General features: G+C 49.3%; 1 protein-coding gene across 2 annotated transcripts; it reads left to right on the forward strand.

Annotated features, from left to right (window-relative positions):
• The first annotated feature begins 9,361 nt into the window (after positions 1-9,361).
• Positions 9,362-12,465, forward strand: PRR18 (proline rich 18). 2 transcript variants are annotated; one of them, XR_004261270.1, is made up of 2 exons: positions 9,362-11,795; positions 12,152-12,465. XR_004261270.1 is itself a non-coding variant. In XM_032253116.1 (2 exons), exon 2 carries the CDS (start codon positions 9,581-9,583, stop codon positions 10,481-10,483), a length of 903 nt encoding a protein of 300 aa, XP_032109007.1. In that variant the 5' UTR covers positions 9,384-9,474; positions 9,553-9,580; the 3' UTR covers positions 10,484-12,465. The 2 variants fall into 2 exon arrangements, 1 of the variants encoding a protein (XP_032109007.1); XM_032253116.1 differs by having other exon boundaries at positions 9,384-9,474; positions 9,553-12,465.
• Positions 12,466-16,884: the final 4,419 nt, after the last annotated feature.

The raw sequence follows: 16,884 nt of genomic DNA on the forward strand, positions 1-16,884 counted from the left end.
CCGGAGGGGGCGCGTGGAGGACGAGTCACCCGGCCACAGGGGGCTCGTGGAGGACGGCTCACCCAGCCGGAGGGGGCGCGTGGAGGACGGGTCACCCGGCCGGAGGGGGCGCGTGGACCACGGCTCACCCGGCCGGTGGGGGCGCATGGAGGACGGGTCACGCAGCCGGAGGGGGCGCTTGGAGGACGGCTCACCCAGCTGCACGGAGGGTAACACGGAGCAGAGGGGCAGAGGAAGAGGAGGGTGACGTGGAGGGGTAGAGCTTGGCATGTGTGGAGCGCCACAGAGGGAGCGGGGCTGTGGAAAACATCACGGAGCTGGAGTTTTAGTATGCGAGTAGCAGCAGCCTGAAGAAGAATCTTACTTTAGACAATAGGTGACAGTGGGAGTAAGGAAAATAAGAGATACAAGTTTGCAGAAAAGACAAAGTCATGTGCTGAGCTCTTGTCTGGGGCCTGGCTCATCTGTGGGACTGCCCACAGCCCTGTGGCGTGACCGAGTCTCCATGCCTTGCAGAGGCAGATGCTGTGTTGACTCAGCCTGTGTGGCAGGGGCAGGTGTGGCCGGCACGGGGCTGCGAACGCTGCGCCCCGGGTTTCGCTGTTGCCTCCCCACAGTCATTTGTTCTGCATCCGTGTTTGTCGGCCACAGAAACGTTCCCCTAGGAAACTTTACCGGCGTTGGGAATCTCCCTGAAAAATGTCTGTTCAGCTTTATTTCTGCCCAGGTAGACCTAAAAATGTGAACGGCGGTTTGCTTCCCATTTGCCCAGTGTTGGTGGCAGGGTTTGACCTGATCAAAGTAAGGGGCCCTCTAGGAGTCCATGTGAGAGAAGTGGGGGGTGAGCTTGAAAAGCCTCACATCTAGGCAGCCTGAGAACCAGAGCAGGGACTGGGGGCACACGGGGTGAGCTCCGCCTATCTCCAAAGGGATCCTGGTCTTTCGGAACTGAGGGATAAACTGGAGGTCACACTTAGAGTAATAGTTTGGAGCAATGTAGGTTCAGAAACTACCTCTGAAGCCCGTTGCTGTATTGGAAGTGGGGAGATCCCAGAACAGGATATGGAGTAGCTTTGGGTTTACCATGGGGTGGAAGGCGTGGCCTCTGGATGGAGAAGGATGTCATTCAGCCTGCCGAGGTGGTAGAGAGAGACACCTGAGTTTAGACAAGGATGTTGGCTTGCTCAGAGCTCTCAGGCTTCCTGGATGGATAGGACGGATGCCCTAGGTCCCAGCACAGATGTCGGCAGCAGAGCAGGCATGCCTTGGGTTCCAAGAAGGCCTGGGTCAGGGCTGGAAAGGACTAAAATTGATGAGCACAGACTCTGCACCAGGGGTATGCTGTCTGATGCTCACTGGAACTGCTATGCTTGTGTACAGAGGGGACCTGCAGTGTCAGGTGAGCACCTGGGAGAGTCGGGGTTTGACTGCAGATCCAGTGAATCTCCTGCCCCAGGAGGAGGAGAATGAAGGGCAGGCTCCTATGGGTAGGAGAACAGACGGGCTGTGTTGCATCCGCGGTGGGAATGGATGAGTGTGAGGTCTGCAGAAGGCGGTGCTAGCACTTCCTTTGGGTGCAGCCTATTTAAGTGTGGAAATTTTGATTCAGTCACTGGTTAGCCCAGTGGGGGAACTCCCCCTGAGACTTGCTTCCTGCACAGGTTTTCAGGATGGAGGGCCACAGAGAGAGGTCTCCCAGCCGCCAGAATTCTTCTGTGCATCAGTCAAGTCCTTAGCATGATCATCACATTTCCTCTTCTGTGTCTCACAGCACCCTTCCCTTCTAGCTGGTTCTGCAGCTGGCCAGCAGCACACACAGGGATCATGCCGTGACTGACCCGAGGAGTGCGACTCATGCGTTGGCATGTTCTGGGATTATCTGGCCAGCTACCTTTAGATCAGTTTGCATGAGAAAGCTGGTAGCCTTCTCACGCAGAATCCATGCCAAAGGTTTACAGCTGTGGTCCACAGATAGGCTCGGGGGGTTTCATCAACCCCTGTGCCCATACATACATACATGTTGTATTCAAAATTCAGTGTTTCTGTGTTTTCCATTGCTTTTTCTAGATCCTCAAGGGGCCCCCAACGAATGTCGAAATCTAGCACAAACATGGGGGGACCAGCTCTGGTTGGAGGCCAGCAGTGGCCATCAGAGGAAATTAACTGGAAGTTGGGCAGGTGGCCCTTGCTGAGCTTGACTTCAGCTCGCCTTCTGTATGGAGGTCCGAGTGCCTTCAGGGCATGGGGCAGCACCATCCCTAAGTGAGCTTGGGCAAGCACCTCCCCTCTGCTGGCCTCAGTTTCCTCATCTCAAGCAGCATTTAGACGAGGTTAGATGGCATTAAATTGACAGGATTGCTGGGAAGAATACATGAATGAACAGTGACAGAAAAGTCAGTGTGTGAGCGCTCCTAAGCCAAAAAGCCATGGTATCTATTGGAGGGCACTGCAGGAAAATGGAGAAAAAGCTGCCTTGACACGCATCTCTGTGAGACTTTGCAAGCAAAATGAACTCATGCCTGGGCGCTCAGCTCTTGTGGCTGAGTGAGCCACATGAACAAGGGAAGGAGATTTCCACTCTCCACCCCCCAGAAAAAGCAGGTGCAGCCACAGGGGCCTGAGCTTGAAGTGAGCAGAGCAGGCAGCTCTGGCCTGGCCTGGCTCGGCAGGCATTAGGAAATGGAGCTGAGAACCCTGGCGTGCTGGTGACAGGCAAGAGCATGGGTGACATGTGACAAGGCTCTGCAGCTGCCTCTCATCCTGAGGGTGTTGGGAACTGAACCCTGTACATGACAGTGACCACAGATCACCTGTGTGGACTTGGGTTTCCAAGTAGCTAGAGGGAAGGTGGGCATGGGGAGGGATCTCAGATCAGCACAGGATTGGGGACTGATGGGGAGTAAGGGTCAAGAACCAGCTAATATTACAGTCCACGTTTGCAAACTTCCATCTTTTTTAGTCCCAGATTGGTATGGTGTAAGAAAACACAGACTTCTCTCTGCTCTTCCCTTGAAGCATTGATTAAACTGTCTCTTGAAGTCTAGAACTAGCTGTGAAAATGTTTGCAAGGTTATTTAAGTTATACTGTACTTGTACACAGCCCCTTTAAAGCTGTTGTTGAATTATGGGGGCTGAATTGAACATATTGAATATATACAGTAGTTACTGCAGTGGGCTGGTGAGTCAGTGAATCTCCCAGTCACCTCTTGGTGACTGTGACCCATTACTGTGGCCCCGTGGCATTGCTGTGGCCCCATGGCATTACTGTGGCCCCGTGGCATTGCTGTGGCCCCGTGGCATTGCTGTGGCCCCGTGGCATTGCTGTGGCCCCATGGCATTACTGTGGCCCCATGGTATTGCTGTGGCCCAGTGGCGCATGATGGCACAGGATGGAACACAGTGGATGGACCCAGTCACCTCTGAATGTCCAAGTACACCCAGACCCAGTGCTGGTTTACTTTAGGTACTTTCTTTTGCTTACAAGTGAATTATTTAAGGAACAACCTAAAATGAGATGCCTTTGTCTAGGGTGTAAGGGAGCAGACGAAACTACCAGCCTCATGCAGGAAAGTGTTTAGTGTTTGTATGTAGTGTAAAATGGAATGCATTGAAATTGCCAGGGAAAGATGCAATTGACAAACAACTGTTTTGCTCTATGAAGTCAAGCCCTGGTGACTAGGCCCAGGGAAGCACCCCCCTAGTTTAACATCAGTGCTACCAGAAGGTGTCACTGGATCAACATAGGTTTCTATGGTTAGCATCATCATCTTTCATTCTGGGACAGTTTGGTATATATTACAACTTTTGCTGCCTAATTAAATTTCTCCAGGTTAGTTTCCTCTAAGTATCCACTAGCCCACCCTTAGTAAACATTTAGTAGCACACAGATTCCATCCATTTTTTATGTAAAATCTGGAAATTACTGCTTCCTACCATATGAGTATACTGTGAGTACATAAAATATATCTAAACACTAAACTTTGCCAAGAAAAAGGTGTAAATAAACTGAAAGCCTATGATTTCTAATAGTAGAGTTTGACTTTTCTGTCATCCCATGTTCTTATTTGCTTTATTCTGTTCCAGATGGTTATAAGAAGGAACCAGATGTTTAGTTTCGCTTTCAAAGTGAAGAACATGCTTTGCTAGCCAAGATGATGGTCAGCATGTGGGAGCTTAGGAGTCCTCTGGAACACATCAGACAATGCAGCACTTCTCACAGCATGTTCCTGGGATGCCTGGGGGCCCGGAGGCCTGTTAGGGTCTGTCTGCATAGTGATACTGAGCCACGGTCATCTTTTCCCCTCTCCTGCCATCCCCAGTGCACAGCGGCATTACTGTGGCCCCGTGGCATTGCTGTGGCCCTGTGGCACGTGATGGCACAGGACGGAACACAGTGGATGTGAGATCCCAGGCTTCTCATGAGCCCACCACTTATCTCTCATTTGTTTGTTTCAGAAAATATTTTTTAAAAAATATATTAAAAATATGTTACATAAAGGATTTATTGCTAACATGTAATGCATTTAAAGCTATTTAAAATTCTAATAAGGTTAACATAATAGGTAAAATTGACAAAACAGAAGCTCTTTGGGGTTCTCGGTAATCTGGTCTTGAGACCAAAGAAATTGGGACCCCCTGGCATTGAGGGAAGAGAGTGTGCTCCGGACGTCACTGCCTGACAGCCTGCCGCTTGGCCATGTGCTAGATGTGTGGCTACTTGGGTAAGCCTTGGTTTGTTATCTGCAAAATGCAGGTATTGCTAGTAATGCTCTCATAAGGCTTTCATGAGCTTAAAGTGATACAACTAATCTGGACAAAGTGAATTATTTATTGCAGAATAGACTGCCTATTATCATCTTAATAATGGGGAAAAGGAAAGACTTTAAAATAATTAGCATGCAACACATTTCCTGTTTTTCTAATTCCCAAATCCTTTCACAGTAACAGACCAGTGTTAGAAGAAATTTAGTTTAAGTTATTGGCAAGTTTTCCAAGTAGTAAAATTGGTTTTAACCTGAAATAAGCTTTTCCTATTTTAAAATTCAGGTATAGTTTTAGTTCTAGATGTTTGATTGCTTACTGTTATAGCATGTAAAATTATTTGAGTGAAAATATTGAAAGAAGTAGACCATAAGGGGTTAATGAGAAAAACAATGTATTGAAATATTTTCCATTTTGAAGTTTTTCTGAATGTACATTTAAGTATTATATGCCTTAGTAAAATAGAAATCAAGTTAATGAGAAAAATGAAACATTTTTTCGAATAATGGCTAACTTCCTGGTGTTGTGATCACTGGCTCTAATTTTATTCATGTAAAGAAATGTAGGAATGACAAGTTGAGCAGCCAGTGTGCATTGTGTGGGAGCATGGAATCCTTGGGGTCATTTCTGTAGGGCCCAGGCAGTTTGATGATCAGATGTGAGGCCCTTACACAGCAGGGTCACCAAGCTGCAGCCCTGATCATTCTTCAGTTCACACAGTTCAAATCTGTGGGACAGTTGCCCTCTATCATTTTAGTTGGACCTGAATGTAATCTTCTTGGTCTTTTATTTTAGTGATTGAAATATTTCCCGTGGACATATTACTTACTCAAAATGTCTTAAAGAACTGTTGCAATGGAAATTCTTTACTCTGATGTACACATTACTGTGACAGAATAGTGGGGTGGGCGGTTAATCACCATTCCCAAATGTGGACAATATTGTGTTATTGTTATATTTGAAATCTGAAAATCAAATTTTTAAAACATAAATGACATAAGTCAAAAATAAGGACAGTTCTAAATACATATAACCCTTGAGCAATGTGGGGGTTGGGGGTGCCAGTCTCCCACAGGGTCAGAAATCCTTGTATAACTTTTGACTCTGCAAAACTTAATTACTAATAGGCTACTGTTGACCAGAGTCTTGTCGATAACATAGTTGATTAACATATTTTGTATGTTATATGTATTATATATATTATACAGTAGGCTTACAGTAAAGTAAGCTGAAGAAAGTGTTATTAAGACAAGTGTAAGGAAGAGAAAATATACTTACAATTCTTAAGAAGTGGATCATCATGAAGGTCCTCATCCTCATCACCATTTCCTTGAGCAGGCTGAGGAGGAGGAAGCGGGGGTTGCTCTTGCTGTCTCAGGAGTGGCAGAGGCAGAGGAAAATCCTCATATAAGTGGACCTCACAGTTCAAACCCATGGTGTTCAAGGGTCAGCTCTATTAGGTTTTGTTTAATTAACTGTTCTATTAAATCAACTTATTTGAGACAGTAAATTTAGATAAGATATAATCATGCATTTAGAGATCAACTGTTGTTCAGGTGAACCCCAAAATACATTTCTGAGACAGATAAGCTGACTTCAGTATTCTAGTACCCAAACTTTACCATTTAATATTATAAATAGTTATAATTATTGTGTTCTGGGCAAGCTATGAGAAATCCCTTGTAAATTATAAGTTAAGTTGTATTATTTTTATTTATTTATTTAGAGACAGAGTCTTGCTCTATTACCCAGGCTGGAGTGTAATGGCACGATCTCGCCTCACTGCAACCTCCACCTCCCAGGTTCTATTGGTTCTCCTGCCTCAGCCTCCCAAGTAGCTGATATTACAGGTGCACACCACCACACCCAGCTGATGTTTGTATCTTTAGAAGAAATGAGGTTTCACTATGTTGCTCAGGCTGCTCTCTGACCTCAGGTGATCCACCCACCTCAGCCTTCCAAAGGTGGGTGGATCACCTGAGGTCTGGGATTACAGACACGAGCCATCGCACTTGGCTACTATATTCTTTAATTGCTTTTCAGTTACACCTGCTGCTCTGAAGTTAAACGTGGCCGTCTCTGGTGTGGCTTTCCTTTCTGGGAACTGCTGCTGGCTGCTTGGGTCAACTGAAGGGTACTGGTAACGGATTCTTTAACAGCTGCAGCACCAGTGAGGGCCAGCGACAGAGGCTGCTTTCACACATTCTGTTCCAGGGCCAAGCCAATCTTTCTAACTTCTAATTTACATGGAGCTGAAGGTTTCAAGTAGCAGAAGTAGCTGGGTAGGGGACAAGCGATGCTGCCATTTGGGTGCTTTTCTCAGAGTCTGGAGAGGGGGAGTCGGTCAGCAATGCTAACTCCTGGGGCGGCAGCCTGCCATGAGATCCTGGAGCTCAGAACCCCTCATAGGAGGATGCTTTGCTCTGGGGCTTCTGGGGAGGGAGGGAAGAGTTACTGCTCCTCCTTCCTGGCCTGGTGACGAGGTAGCAGATACTCAGAATGTACTTTTCTGCCTCTCAAGGGTCACACAGACTTACAGCTTTCCACATCTCCAAGCTTCTGGGCTGGGAGGACTTGGAGAATCCCAGTTCCTCGTCTGGTCAGACATGCACATCAATCTGATAAACACTCAGTTTTCTTGGCTTAAAAAGGCCCAAATTGCTACTAGTATGTGGGTAAGAGGTCACTTAATCCAATCAGCTTCAGTGTAAAAGTTGCAATCTGGCCTTGGATCACACTCCTGGGTTGGAGTCTTATCTCCTCCGCACATTAGAGCATGTGATGGCAGGTGCATAGCTACCTCGCCTCTGTATGCCCGGTGTCCCAGCAGAATAGAGACAGCAGTGGAAGTTGGGAGCATTATTACAAGGCCACCAACCTCTCTCATCCCCAAACTGTTCTTACTTCTGAAGCATCCTAAGAGGAGATAGGAAGGAGAGGACCTCACCAGCCCAACAATTTTGCACATTGCCACCAGCACCATCACAGCTTTTGAACTGCGGGGGTCCAAGTGTTTGCTGATTTTTCTCCATAGCCTGCCTCTCTAGCTGTGCCCCTAGAAATGAGATTTGATACTTCCTGCCGCAGTCCTCTCCTGCCTCACCCTCTCTTTCAGTCCTCCAGTTTCCATGGGACAGAACTATGGACCTCCTGCTGCCACTGAAGTACCTCTTCCCACTCCCACCCAGAGATTCCAAAATCTGGAATAAAACACACCGGGCGGCGGGGTTCAGTATCTTAGGATCTCACCTGTCAAGCCGATTAACAGCCTGAGCCCACAGGCAGAAACAGACTGGCAGAGATGGAGGGAAGGTGCCTGGGAGCTGGGAGACTTGTTTCAAAGCTGTACTGGGGTGGTTTGGGAGGTGCTGGTAGAGATGACGGGGCCCAAAGCTGTCACCCCAACCTCTGGTGAGCAGTGTTTCTCACCACCTACCAGGTTTCCTTCACACTCCCCTGTATCCACAGCACAGTTCTCTGGGGCGTCCAACAGTCAACGGGGGTGGGTGGGGGGGGGTTGCTGCTGCGGTGGAGAAGACCAGGGCGGCAGGCGGAGGGCGATGCTGTCCTGCTGTGACTGTTGGCACAGGGCACATTTGTGTTTACCCACATTCGAATGTGCTTTGGAGCTAACCTGGGGCCATAACCATCACTCACCTTGTTTCCACCAGAAAAGCGGATCTGATGGAAAGTACTTTGTGGAAATCTAAGCGGTTGATGATTATCCTTAAGGAATGCAGGGACTGCACATACAAAACGTTGACTTTTTGATCCATTGCTTTGCAACTGCTCAATTATTCGCTTATCAAACTTTGAACGTTGTAGGATGTCTTCATGTGTCTACAACTAGAATGTAAATTGACAGTGAAGATTTGTCTCATTAATCCTGAATCTCTGCTACGGTAATAAATATATTGCTTTGCTCACAGGAATCACTCATTGAAGGGACTTAATGTCTAATATTTGCTATGTAATCATTATTATAGAGCGGAAACTGAACTATTTTGCCTGTTCATAAATAATTAGGTTTTGAATTTCAAAGTGACTCCTCAAGGGGTGGCGTGAACACATGTAGGATTCAGTGAAGGTCTTTTCTCCCACCTCGGCTCCAGCTCGCTTTTTCCTGTGAAGCAGGATGTGTGCGGCCGCAGAGCGGGATCATTCGCGGTGCCTTTTCTGCTTTCTCGAAGGCATGGAGAGGCTGTAAGGGACTTTCCCTTAAACGTGCAGGGCCTCCACCTAGGACCCCGGGAGGCTGCTGTCTCCCCGGGCTGCTCCTGGCGTCCGCGGGACTAAATTAACCCCGTGCCACCGAGCGCCATCTGGGGGAGCCCCGGGACGCTTGGCGCGCGCTCCGCCCTCCGCTGTCCTGGCACTTTGTTAGCATTCAACAGTCGGTCGTGACACCAGCCAGGCACTGCCCCGGGCCTGGCGGAGCCGCGTCTTTAGCAGCGCGCTGGGCACCTCCTCCACCTGCCGGCCCGGCCAGCGTCTCGGCCGTCGGGACCCGGGGGCGCCACGACTTGCCCGCAGTCGGAAGGTGGGAGGTGGTGTCCGCAGGGTCCGGTCCCTGGAGCACCGAGTCGGGTGGAGCACCGAGTCGGGGGCAGCCCCCAGTCCCAGGAGGAGGTAAGGGTGGGAGCCTCTCGCTTGGAGTCACCGGGTTTGGTCGCCGGGATGTGAAGAAGCCGGAGCGGCCGCAGCTGGACGCAGGTGGGTGTGGAGGGGGCGCCCGGCCTGCGGGTACGCTCTGCTTGCACGGTGGCTGAGCGCCCGCGTCTCCTTCTAGAGGCTGAGGATCCCGCGGCTCCGCTGCACCATGCCCTTCCCGCGCGTGCCGCCGCCGCCCGCCCCCGCCCCCGCCCCGGGGGTCCAAGCCGCGCTGCAGTTACCCCGGAGGCCCTGCGCCGCGGCGGACAAGAAGAAGAGGCCCCCAGAGCGGCCCGAGGGGCTCCTCTCCAGTTCCTGGCCCTCCGCCACGCTCAAGAGGCCGCCGGCCCGGCGCGGCCCGGGCTGGAACAGGACGCAGCCGCCGGCCCCTCCCGGCGTCTCCCCGCAGACCTCGCCCGGCCGCGCGCGGGCCCCTGCCATGTGCACCACGCCCCGGACGACGGGCTTCGGCCACAGCCCGGCGAGGACCAGGACCACCTACGCGGGGACCTCGGCGGGGACGGGTACCACCGCCGCGGGGACCTCCTCGGGGCCGAGCGCCCGGCCCGACGCCGCCGCGCGCTTCTCGCTGAGCCTCAACCCCGAGGCCGTCCTGGTCATCCAGAGGCGTGACCTGGAGGAGCAGCTGCTGGCGCGGCCCCGCAGGCCCTTCCCCTCGCCCTCGACCGAACCCAGGCGCCTACTCGCCCCCTGTCCCCGGGCCAGGGCAGCGGGCTCGCGGAGGAGCGGCCCCGCCAGCGACCCAGACACGCCCCCCGCCGCTGGCCTCGGCCGCCGCGCGCCTTGGCCCCGCGCCCCGCTGCTGACCGGCGGCCTGCAGGTTCCCCCGCTGAGCCCGCGGCCGGGGTCCCTGCGCCCAATGCTCAAGGTGTCGCTGCTCAACGAGCGGCACAGGTACGACGACGTAGAGTACGAGGAGGAGGAGGCAGAGGCGCTGGACGAGGGCCTGGTGCGCAAGTGCACGGAGTGGCTGCGCGGCGTGGAGTCGGCGGCCGCCTCCCGGGACCGGGCCGGGGCCCTGGACGCGCGGCCGCACCTGAGCACGCTGTGAGCGCGGCGGGCCTGCGGGGTCCGGGCCTCCGGGGACGCGCCAGGCCTGATCCCAACCATAGGCTGCACTTGCCGCTCCGCCTGGGGGCCGTCGGGGGAGACCGCAGGCTCCTCGGGCCAGCGCCCACCTCCAGGACACCCGTGAGCAAGCCGGCCCGTGTGGGGCTCTGCCAGACTCGCCAGACTGCCACGGTCCCCCTCCTGCCCTAGCCAGCCGGCAGCCCAGGACTTTCTTGTCTACATCGGTGTTATCTACTCCAGAAGCCGCCTCTGCCCCACTCTGACCTCCCCTTGGCGCCCCCGAGTCCTTGCAGTTTGTGGGGAATTAAGCAACTGTGAAAATGCCTCTCGGCCCCTCCAACCCTAAGGTTGGTCTAAGTCCCAGAGACCCTCTGCCTGGAGGCGGGCCTTCCCCAGGGCTACATCTGCACCCCCTGTGGATGTCACCCTCGGCCGGTGCCAGGCACCCTGGACAGTGCAGCAGGCGATGGCCCAGGGTGGGTGGCTGCGACGGTGGCCTCCTGCTGCAGAGCTGGGATGCGGTGCTACGTTTGTGATTTTGTTTCTCCCAAGTCAGAAAAGTGTTGAGGGTATTAGCAATTCCTGAAACTCAGCGAACCGAATTTCCAGTCTCCAAAGCGGAAGGGTAGGCACCGCCAGAGCTGGTGAACCCTGGTCAATGGGCGCTTCCATGGAAACCGCTCCGCCGATGACATTTTTCTGTGTATTATTTGAATAAAGAGTAAAACCCCTCTGCCGTTTCGTAACCATACCCTTTCACCACTAACTAGAGGCTGATTTCTACATATTTCTTCCATGCATCTGAGTATATCTAACTCAAAGGATGAGAAGGAAATAAAATGGTATAATCAGATAAGGCTGGTTTTAGAAGAGTAATGTATTACCTCAATTTTTGACTGACTTTGTAAAAGCCAATAACTGGTTTAATGTTTATCTTGATAGACTTTAAATGTGTCAAGTCTTAATTGTGTTTTAAATTGAAGCCTTACATTTTAAAAAACAGATTTTGTATTTTTCTTGTGGAGATCTTTGTTCTAATAACTCTCTCTCTCTCTCTCTCTAATTCTAGGCGCACATTTAGTTAGATGTGAAGCATTTAATTCATTGGGAGCTAGGTCAGCTGCCAGATGAGTTGCAAAAACAACAACAACAAAAAACGCACCCATTGAATAACTTCTCTGAATCTGGAGATAAGTTTTCTTTCATTTAACATGAATATATTAATACTAGAAGGGCGAAACTAGCAATGCTTGCTGAAGCAGCAGTGCTGCTCTTGTTCCACTCCTACCCAGGTGACCTCTGAGTGCCGCGTCCTGGGCAGGGTACTTGATCTGGAGATGAGAGGGTGGGTCAAGAGAGAACTGACTCCAAGCCAAAGGCAGGGAGGGGATCAGCTTGGTCTCATCTTGCAGCTAGTGCAAATACCAATCATTCAGATGCCAGACCTCTGCCCTTGGTCACAGTAACAACAATGTTTTGAAGACTTTTCCCTGGTGGTATCCTAGAGGCAGTGAATTTCTGCAGCCTGTCTGTCTTCAAAGATGAGCCCCTGCTGCAGTGGGGCTGTCACGGCACCTGCGTGTCTCCCTGCCGTCGCTGTCAGCTGCTTTATTTTGATTTCCTTTCTTCCCTCGCCCTCTTTCTCCAGGCTCCGTGCAGGCATCTCCTGTTCTTAACTGGCCGCAATACGACACTAAGCACATTTTTTTATCATTTGCATTTATTAAATAGAATGTGTGTGCCTTGTTCTCTACTTTAAAAGCAAATGAGTGGAACATTTGTTTCCCTGGTCAAGGAGCCTGAAATAAAAACAAACCAAAAAAAAAAAAAAAAAAGGAAAAGAAAATGTTCTACACATGACACATGATGTCTCTTCATTGCTGTTAAGGACATTTCAAGAAAGTTTTCTAAAGTCACTATGCTATAATTTCTTAATGCTTAAATAAAAGAGAAATTCAATGACTTGTGCTTCTTTTTGAGGGGGACATTGAAAACTGGTCAGGAAGAGGCCACTGAGGGATTTGCAATTCACATGACACGGTTTCTTCACAGTGGGGCTCGACCTTAGGTTCTGGGATTTCCAGGAGTTGACAAAATTTTCTGGTTTTAATCACTATTAGAAATTACCAGGATTTTGAGATAGTCAATTGCTGTAAGGTTATTTAGCAATGACACTTGACCTTTTATGAGGTCGCAAATCTCCATGAAAGCTATATTCCAAAAGGACTCCTAAAAACAGGTACCACATAGGGACAAAAAATTGCATATAATTTGCATATATTTTAGGAAGCTGATGGGTTCTAGGTTAAGGAGTCCTCCTATACACACTCAGTAAAATATTTTTTATTTTGCCTAAAGTCATTTCAAACTGGTAGGTCATACCAATGAGAAATTAAGGGATCAATTTGAATAATTACTAGACTATTAGATTACTACCATATTATCAAATTCTCCCATAACTGTACTATCTTGTAGCAGGGAATGAGGAAGTAAAAGTGTTGCCACTTCCAAAGATTGAGCATATGTGACTTAATTCCATCTATTTAGAGAATAGCTGGCGCTTTTAAGATAGGTTTTTATATTGATCTGCCTTATCTCTAGAAAAGTGGATGCCAAGTTGTCAGAACCATTAGTTTTAGGGTTTTCCTAGAAATCATGCAATTCAGTTTAGAGCAGGTCATCTGTGGGATCTGAGATCTTTGCTTTTCAGCATGGCAATTTCAGCCAACCATGGTATAAAAGTCAAAGTCTGAAAAGAACAGTCTCTCTAGTAAGCAAGGACACTTTTGCATTAACGGCCGTGCACACACAGGCCTTTGTGACCTGTGGGAAACCTGGATTGACACAGTTCCCCAGGGCGGCCTCAGTCCAGATGCTGCCTGGGTAAGGGCACTGCTGCTCCCGGGGCCTGTAGTGGTGGCCCCATGGCCTGGCTGGGAGACTGAGCACTCATAAGTGTTGTGTAGGAGAAGGTATCACATCGTGGTTCAAGGTGGGTTTTGGTGCCCTGAAGGCCGGAGTTCCCACACTGATGCTGTCATTTATCGGCATGCTTCTTTTTTTTTTTTTTTGAGATGAAGTCTCACTCTTGTTTCCCAGGCTGAAGTGCAATGGTACCATCTTGGCTCACCAAAACCTCCGCCTCCCAGGTTCTAGGGACCCTCCTTCCTCAGCCTCCTGAATAGCTGTGATTACAAGTATAGGCCACCATGCTCGGCCAATTTTTGTATTTTTAATAGAGATGGGGTTTCTCCATGTTGGTCAGATTGGTCTCGAGCTCTCGACCTCAGGTGATCTGCCTGCCTCGGTCTCCCAAAGTACTGGGATTACAGGTGTGAGCCACCACACCTGGCCTATCCGCATCTTTCATTAAACCATTCATGTCCCTTTTCCTCTTCTGTCTGTCTGTTGGATAGTTGAGCATAGGTGACCCTGGTGAGGATTATGAGGCAACGTGCAAAGCATGACCCCAGCTCCAGGTTAACTGTGATTTTCGCTATTCAAAAAAGTCTTTACTACTCAAAAAACATCCTTCTCCAGCACTCCTGTGCACATTCGAAATCCTCCCTGGTCACAGTACTCTGAGGCTTTTTTTTATCTCTAACCATTTAATGCACACCTACACTTTTATTTCCCTGAGGAGTTAAAAAATTAAAATATTTATTGTGTTTTGCCTTCTTATCTCACAATTATTATGTTACGAGCACAAAATTTAGCTCTGAGCTTCCTGGTAGCAGAGACAAAGTTTAAAGTAATGAGTCATACAATCTCAATATCTAATAACAAGAAACTCTTCTTGGAGAAAATTGTTTTGTATGTATTTGTATTATATACAACATAATGGACAGTATCTTTAAATGCAGTTTCTCAAAGATGCCTAATCACCATTAGCTCTTAATAAAAGCCAGTGGGGTCACCGTCAGCTGCATCCTGGCCAGAACTAGACTGTCCCATCTTGTGAAGCTGGCATAGATGGAAACCTTCAGATCCAGTAGAGAATCTTCAGGAAGCAGTTTCAGATCTACTCAAGTATCTAGAAAGTTCTAGAACCTCAGACAATTCTACATCAGCCCTTAAATGTTTGGTATCATGACCTCTTTCTAGTTTCAAAAATTATTGAGGGAAAAACATTATTGAGAGAAGCCAAAGAACCTTCTTCGGTGTAGTTTTATCCATCAGTACTTCCTGCATCACAGCTAAAGACGGAGACCCTAGAACAGGCTAAGTGCTGGTTTCATCTGTACCATGTCAGCTCCTGGTGCCTGCTCTAAGGCTGGGTTAGCTACATCTGAAATGGATGGGAAGTGTTTTAAGATACAGGTTTTCCAGGCGTCAGACATAGGGATACTAATTCAGCAGATCTGAGAAAGGGCTGATGTGCAACCAGGTTGGGAGCCATTGCTATATGGCAAGAAATACAAGCCCAGGCTCAGGACATACAGCAGATGTTATTGAAGGTGGATTTCACCAACTGTGTCCGCTCACAGAAGACCCTGCAATGCTCCTCTGTCAACATCAGTCTCCTTTTCTAGGTAGCAATGTATCCCTTCCTGGCCATGTGTTTTCATGCAGGGAGGGTAGGATGCAATGACCAAAAGTAACTGAAGTGACCCCATGTCATCAGCCGAGGCACCATCCAGCTCATAGAATTGGGAGCACTGGACACTCCACTTGTGGGAGGGCCTTGTCTCAGACCTCACCCATTCCAAGTATCCTCCCTTGATGACCAATGTCCCAGGCCTTCCCTCATCTACCTCTGCAGGCTCCGAGAACTGCACATGCATGGCTGTGTCCTGAAAAGCCAACCCCAGACAGTGCACAGAGCTCAACAGCTAATTTTATGTGGAAATTACAAGTATCTATTGAGATAATATAACAAGTATTCACTTTGAGCAGGATAGCATACCAGCAGGCCCACAATAGTCCAGTTATTCATTCAAAAAACATTTACCCTTCCTCTACAGGATGAATTGCATCTGAGGTACAGAACTAGCTGGAATGGTTCCCTATGTAATCCAATGGGTCGGCCCTATGTAATCCAAAGGTGTATCCAGGTCTGCAAAGGGCCTGCCCCAGTGCTGTGGGGCCAAGTGGGAGAACAGGAAGTACTTACAGCAGTGCCACTTCCAGGAGCCTCCCTGAAAGTGGATTTAGGACCCTTGAGAGTTAGATGTAAAACCTCTGATGAAATAGGACAATAGAGAAGATTAACAAGGACCAAAGTTGGTTCTTTTAAAAAAAAATTTAGATAGAGCAACCCTTAGCAAGACTGATAAAGAAAAAAAGAATCACAAATTACCACGACCAGGAATGAAAGACGGGATATAAGTGCAGATCCTATAGATGTGAAAAGGATCCACAGACACACCATGAACAGAAAGAGGCACGGGCCGTAGCCGGTCCAGCCCGCTGCCCACAGCATCATGCAGAGCGGGCACTCACCCTGGTTTTCCACTGTTAGTTCAGAAAGCTGTATTTTCTGTGGTCAATACTTTCTTTGCCGTACATTAAGAACAGCCAATATACACATGACTGAGGCTGAAATTCTGTGATTTACGATGTCCTTTGTAGGACTGGAGGCAAGGAGGATTTTGCTTTTATTTCCATCAGCAAAAGAATAGATACACACAACGCCCCCAGCACACATCATCTCAAATGTGTTGGAAAAAATCCTTCCCTTTGGCAAACAAGAGCCTAATTTGCACAGCCACAGCATTCGTGGAGGAGGATGCCCGGTCTCTGGGGAGTCCTCCCCCCACACACTGTCCTCTCAAGCAAGCACTGGGCTTCAGCCCACCTCTCTGCCCTGCAGATCTGTAAAGGGATCAGCTCCCCACAGCCTCTCCCGCTTTCTAGTAACATCAATAAGAAGACTTGCCTCAGTTTCTGAGGTCTCACATTCACCACTGACTGGATACAACTGCTTGGCCAATCCTGTACGTAAAGCGGAAAAACTCTTTGGGAGGGTCCCCCATCACTCAGGTAGGAGCGGCAAGAACGAACTCACAGCCAGCGCAAGGCAGGCTCGGCTCCCTTCTGGGCAGTGGGGTCAGCAGGGGGAGCTGGGCTGGGCCTACTCCTCTCTGCACCTCACCCCGCAGGGATGTCCTTTTTGTTGGAGCAGGGAGGGAAATCTCCCTGCAAATGTACTTTGGACAACCTCCCAACATGCACTTGTCACTATCACTTCATGGTAGAGGCCAGCATCATTCGAGTTAAGACGACTGTTGAGGGATTAGAGAAAATGGCCTGCCTCCTTATTGTAGCTCACAACGGAGGGGTCAGCATGGGGCTCCTGAGTTAGGATCATGAAAGCAGGAAATCTTTACTGCAGGAAGTTGTTTAAAAGACACTTAAAACCAACTATCTGGGAAGACGAGA

This window comes from Sapajus apella, unplaced genomic scaffold, assembly GCF_009761245.1.
Source record: "Sapajus apella isolate SASKATOON/1434 unplaced genomic scaffold, GSC_monkey_1.0 scaffold82, whole genome shotgun sequence".
Lineage (NCBI taxonomy): Eukaryota > Metazoa > Chordata > Mammalia > Primates > Cebidae > Sapajus > Sapajus apella.

What these genes read in the sequence shown, in the direction of transcription:
- PRR18 (XM_032253116.1), top strand. Translation starts at nt 9,581, where the DNA reads ATGCCCTTCCCGCGCGTGCCGCCGCCGCCCGCCCCCGCCCCCGCCCCG.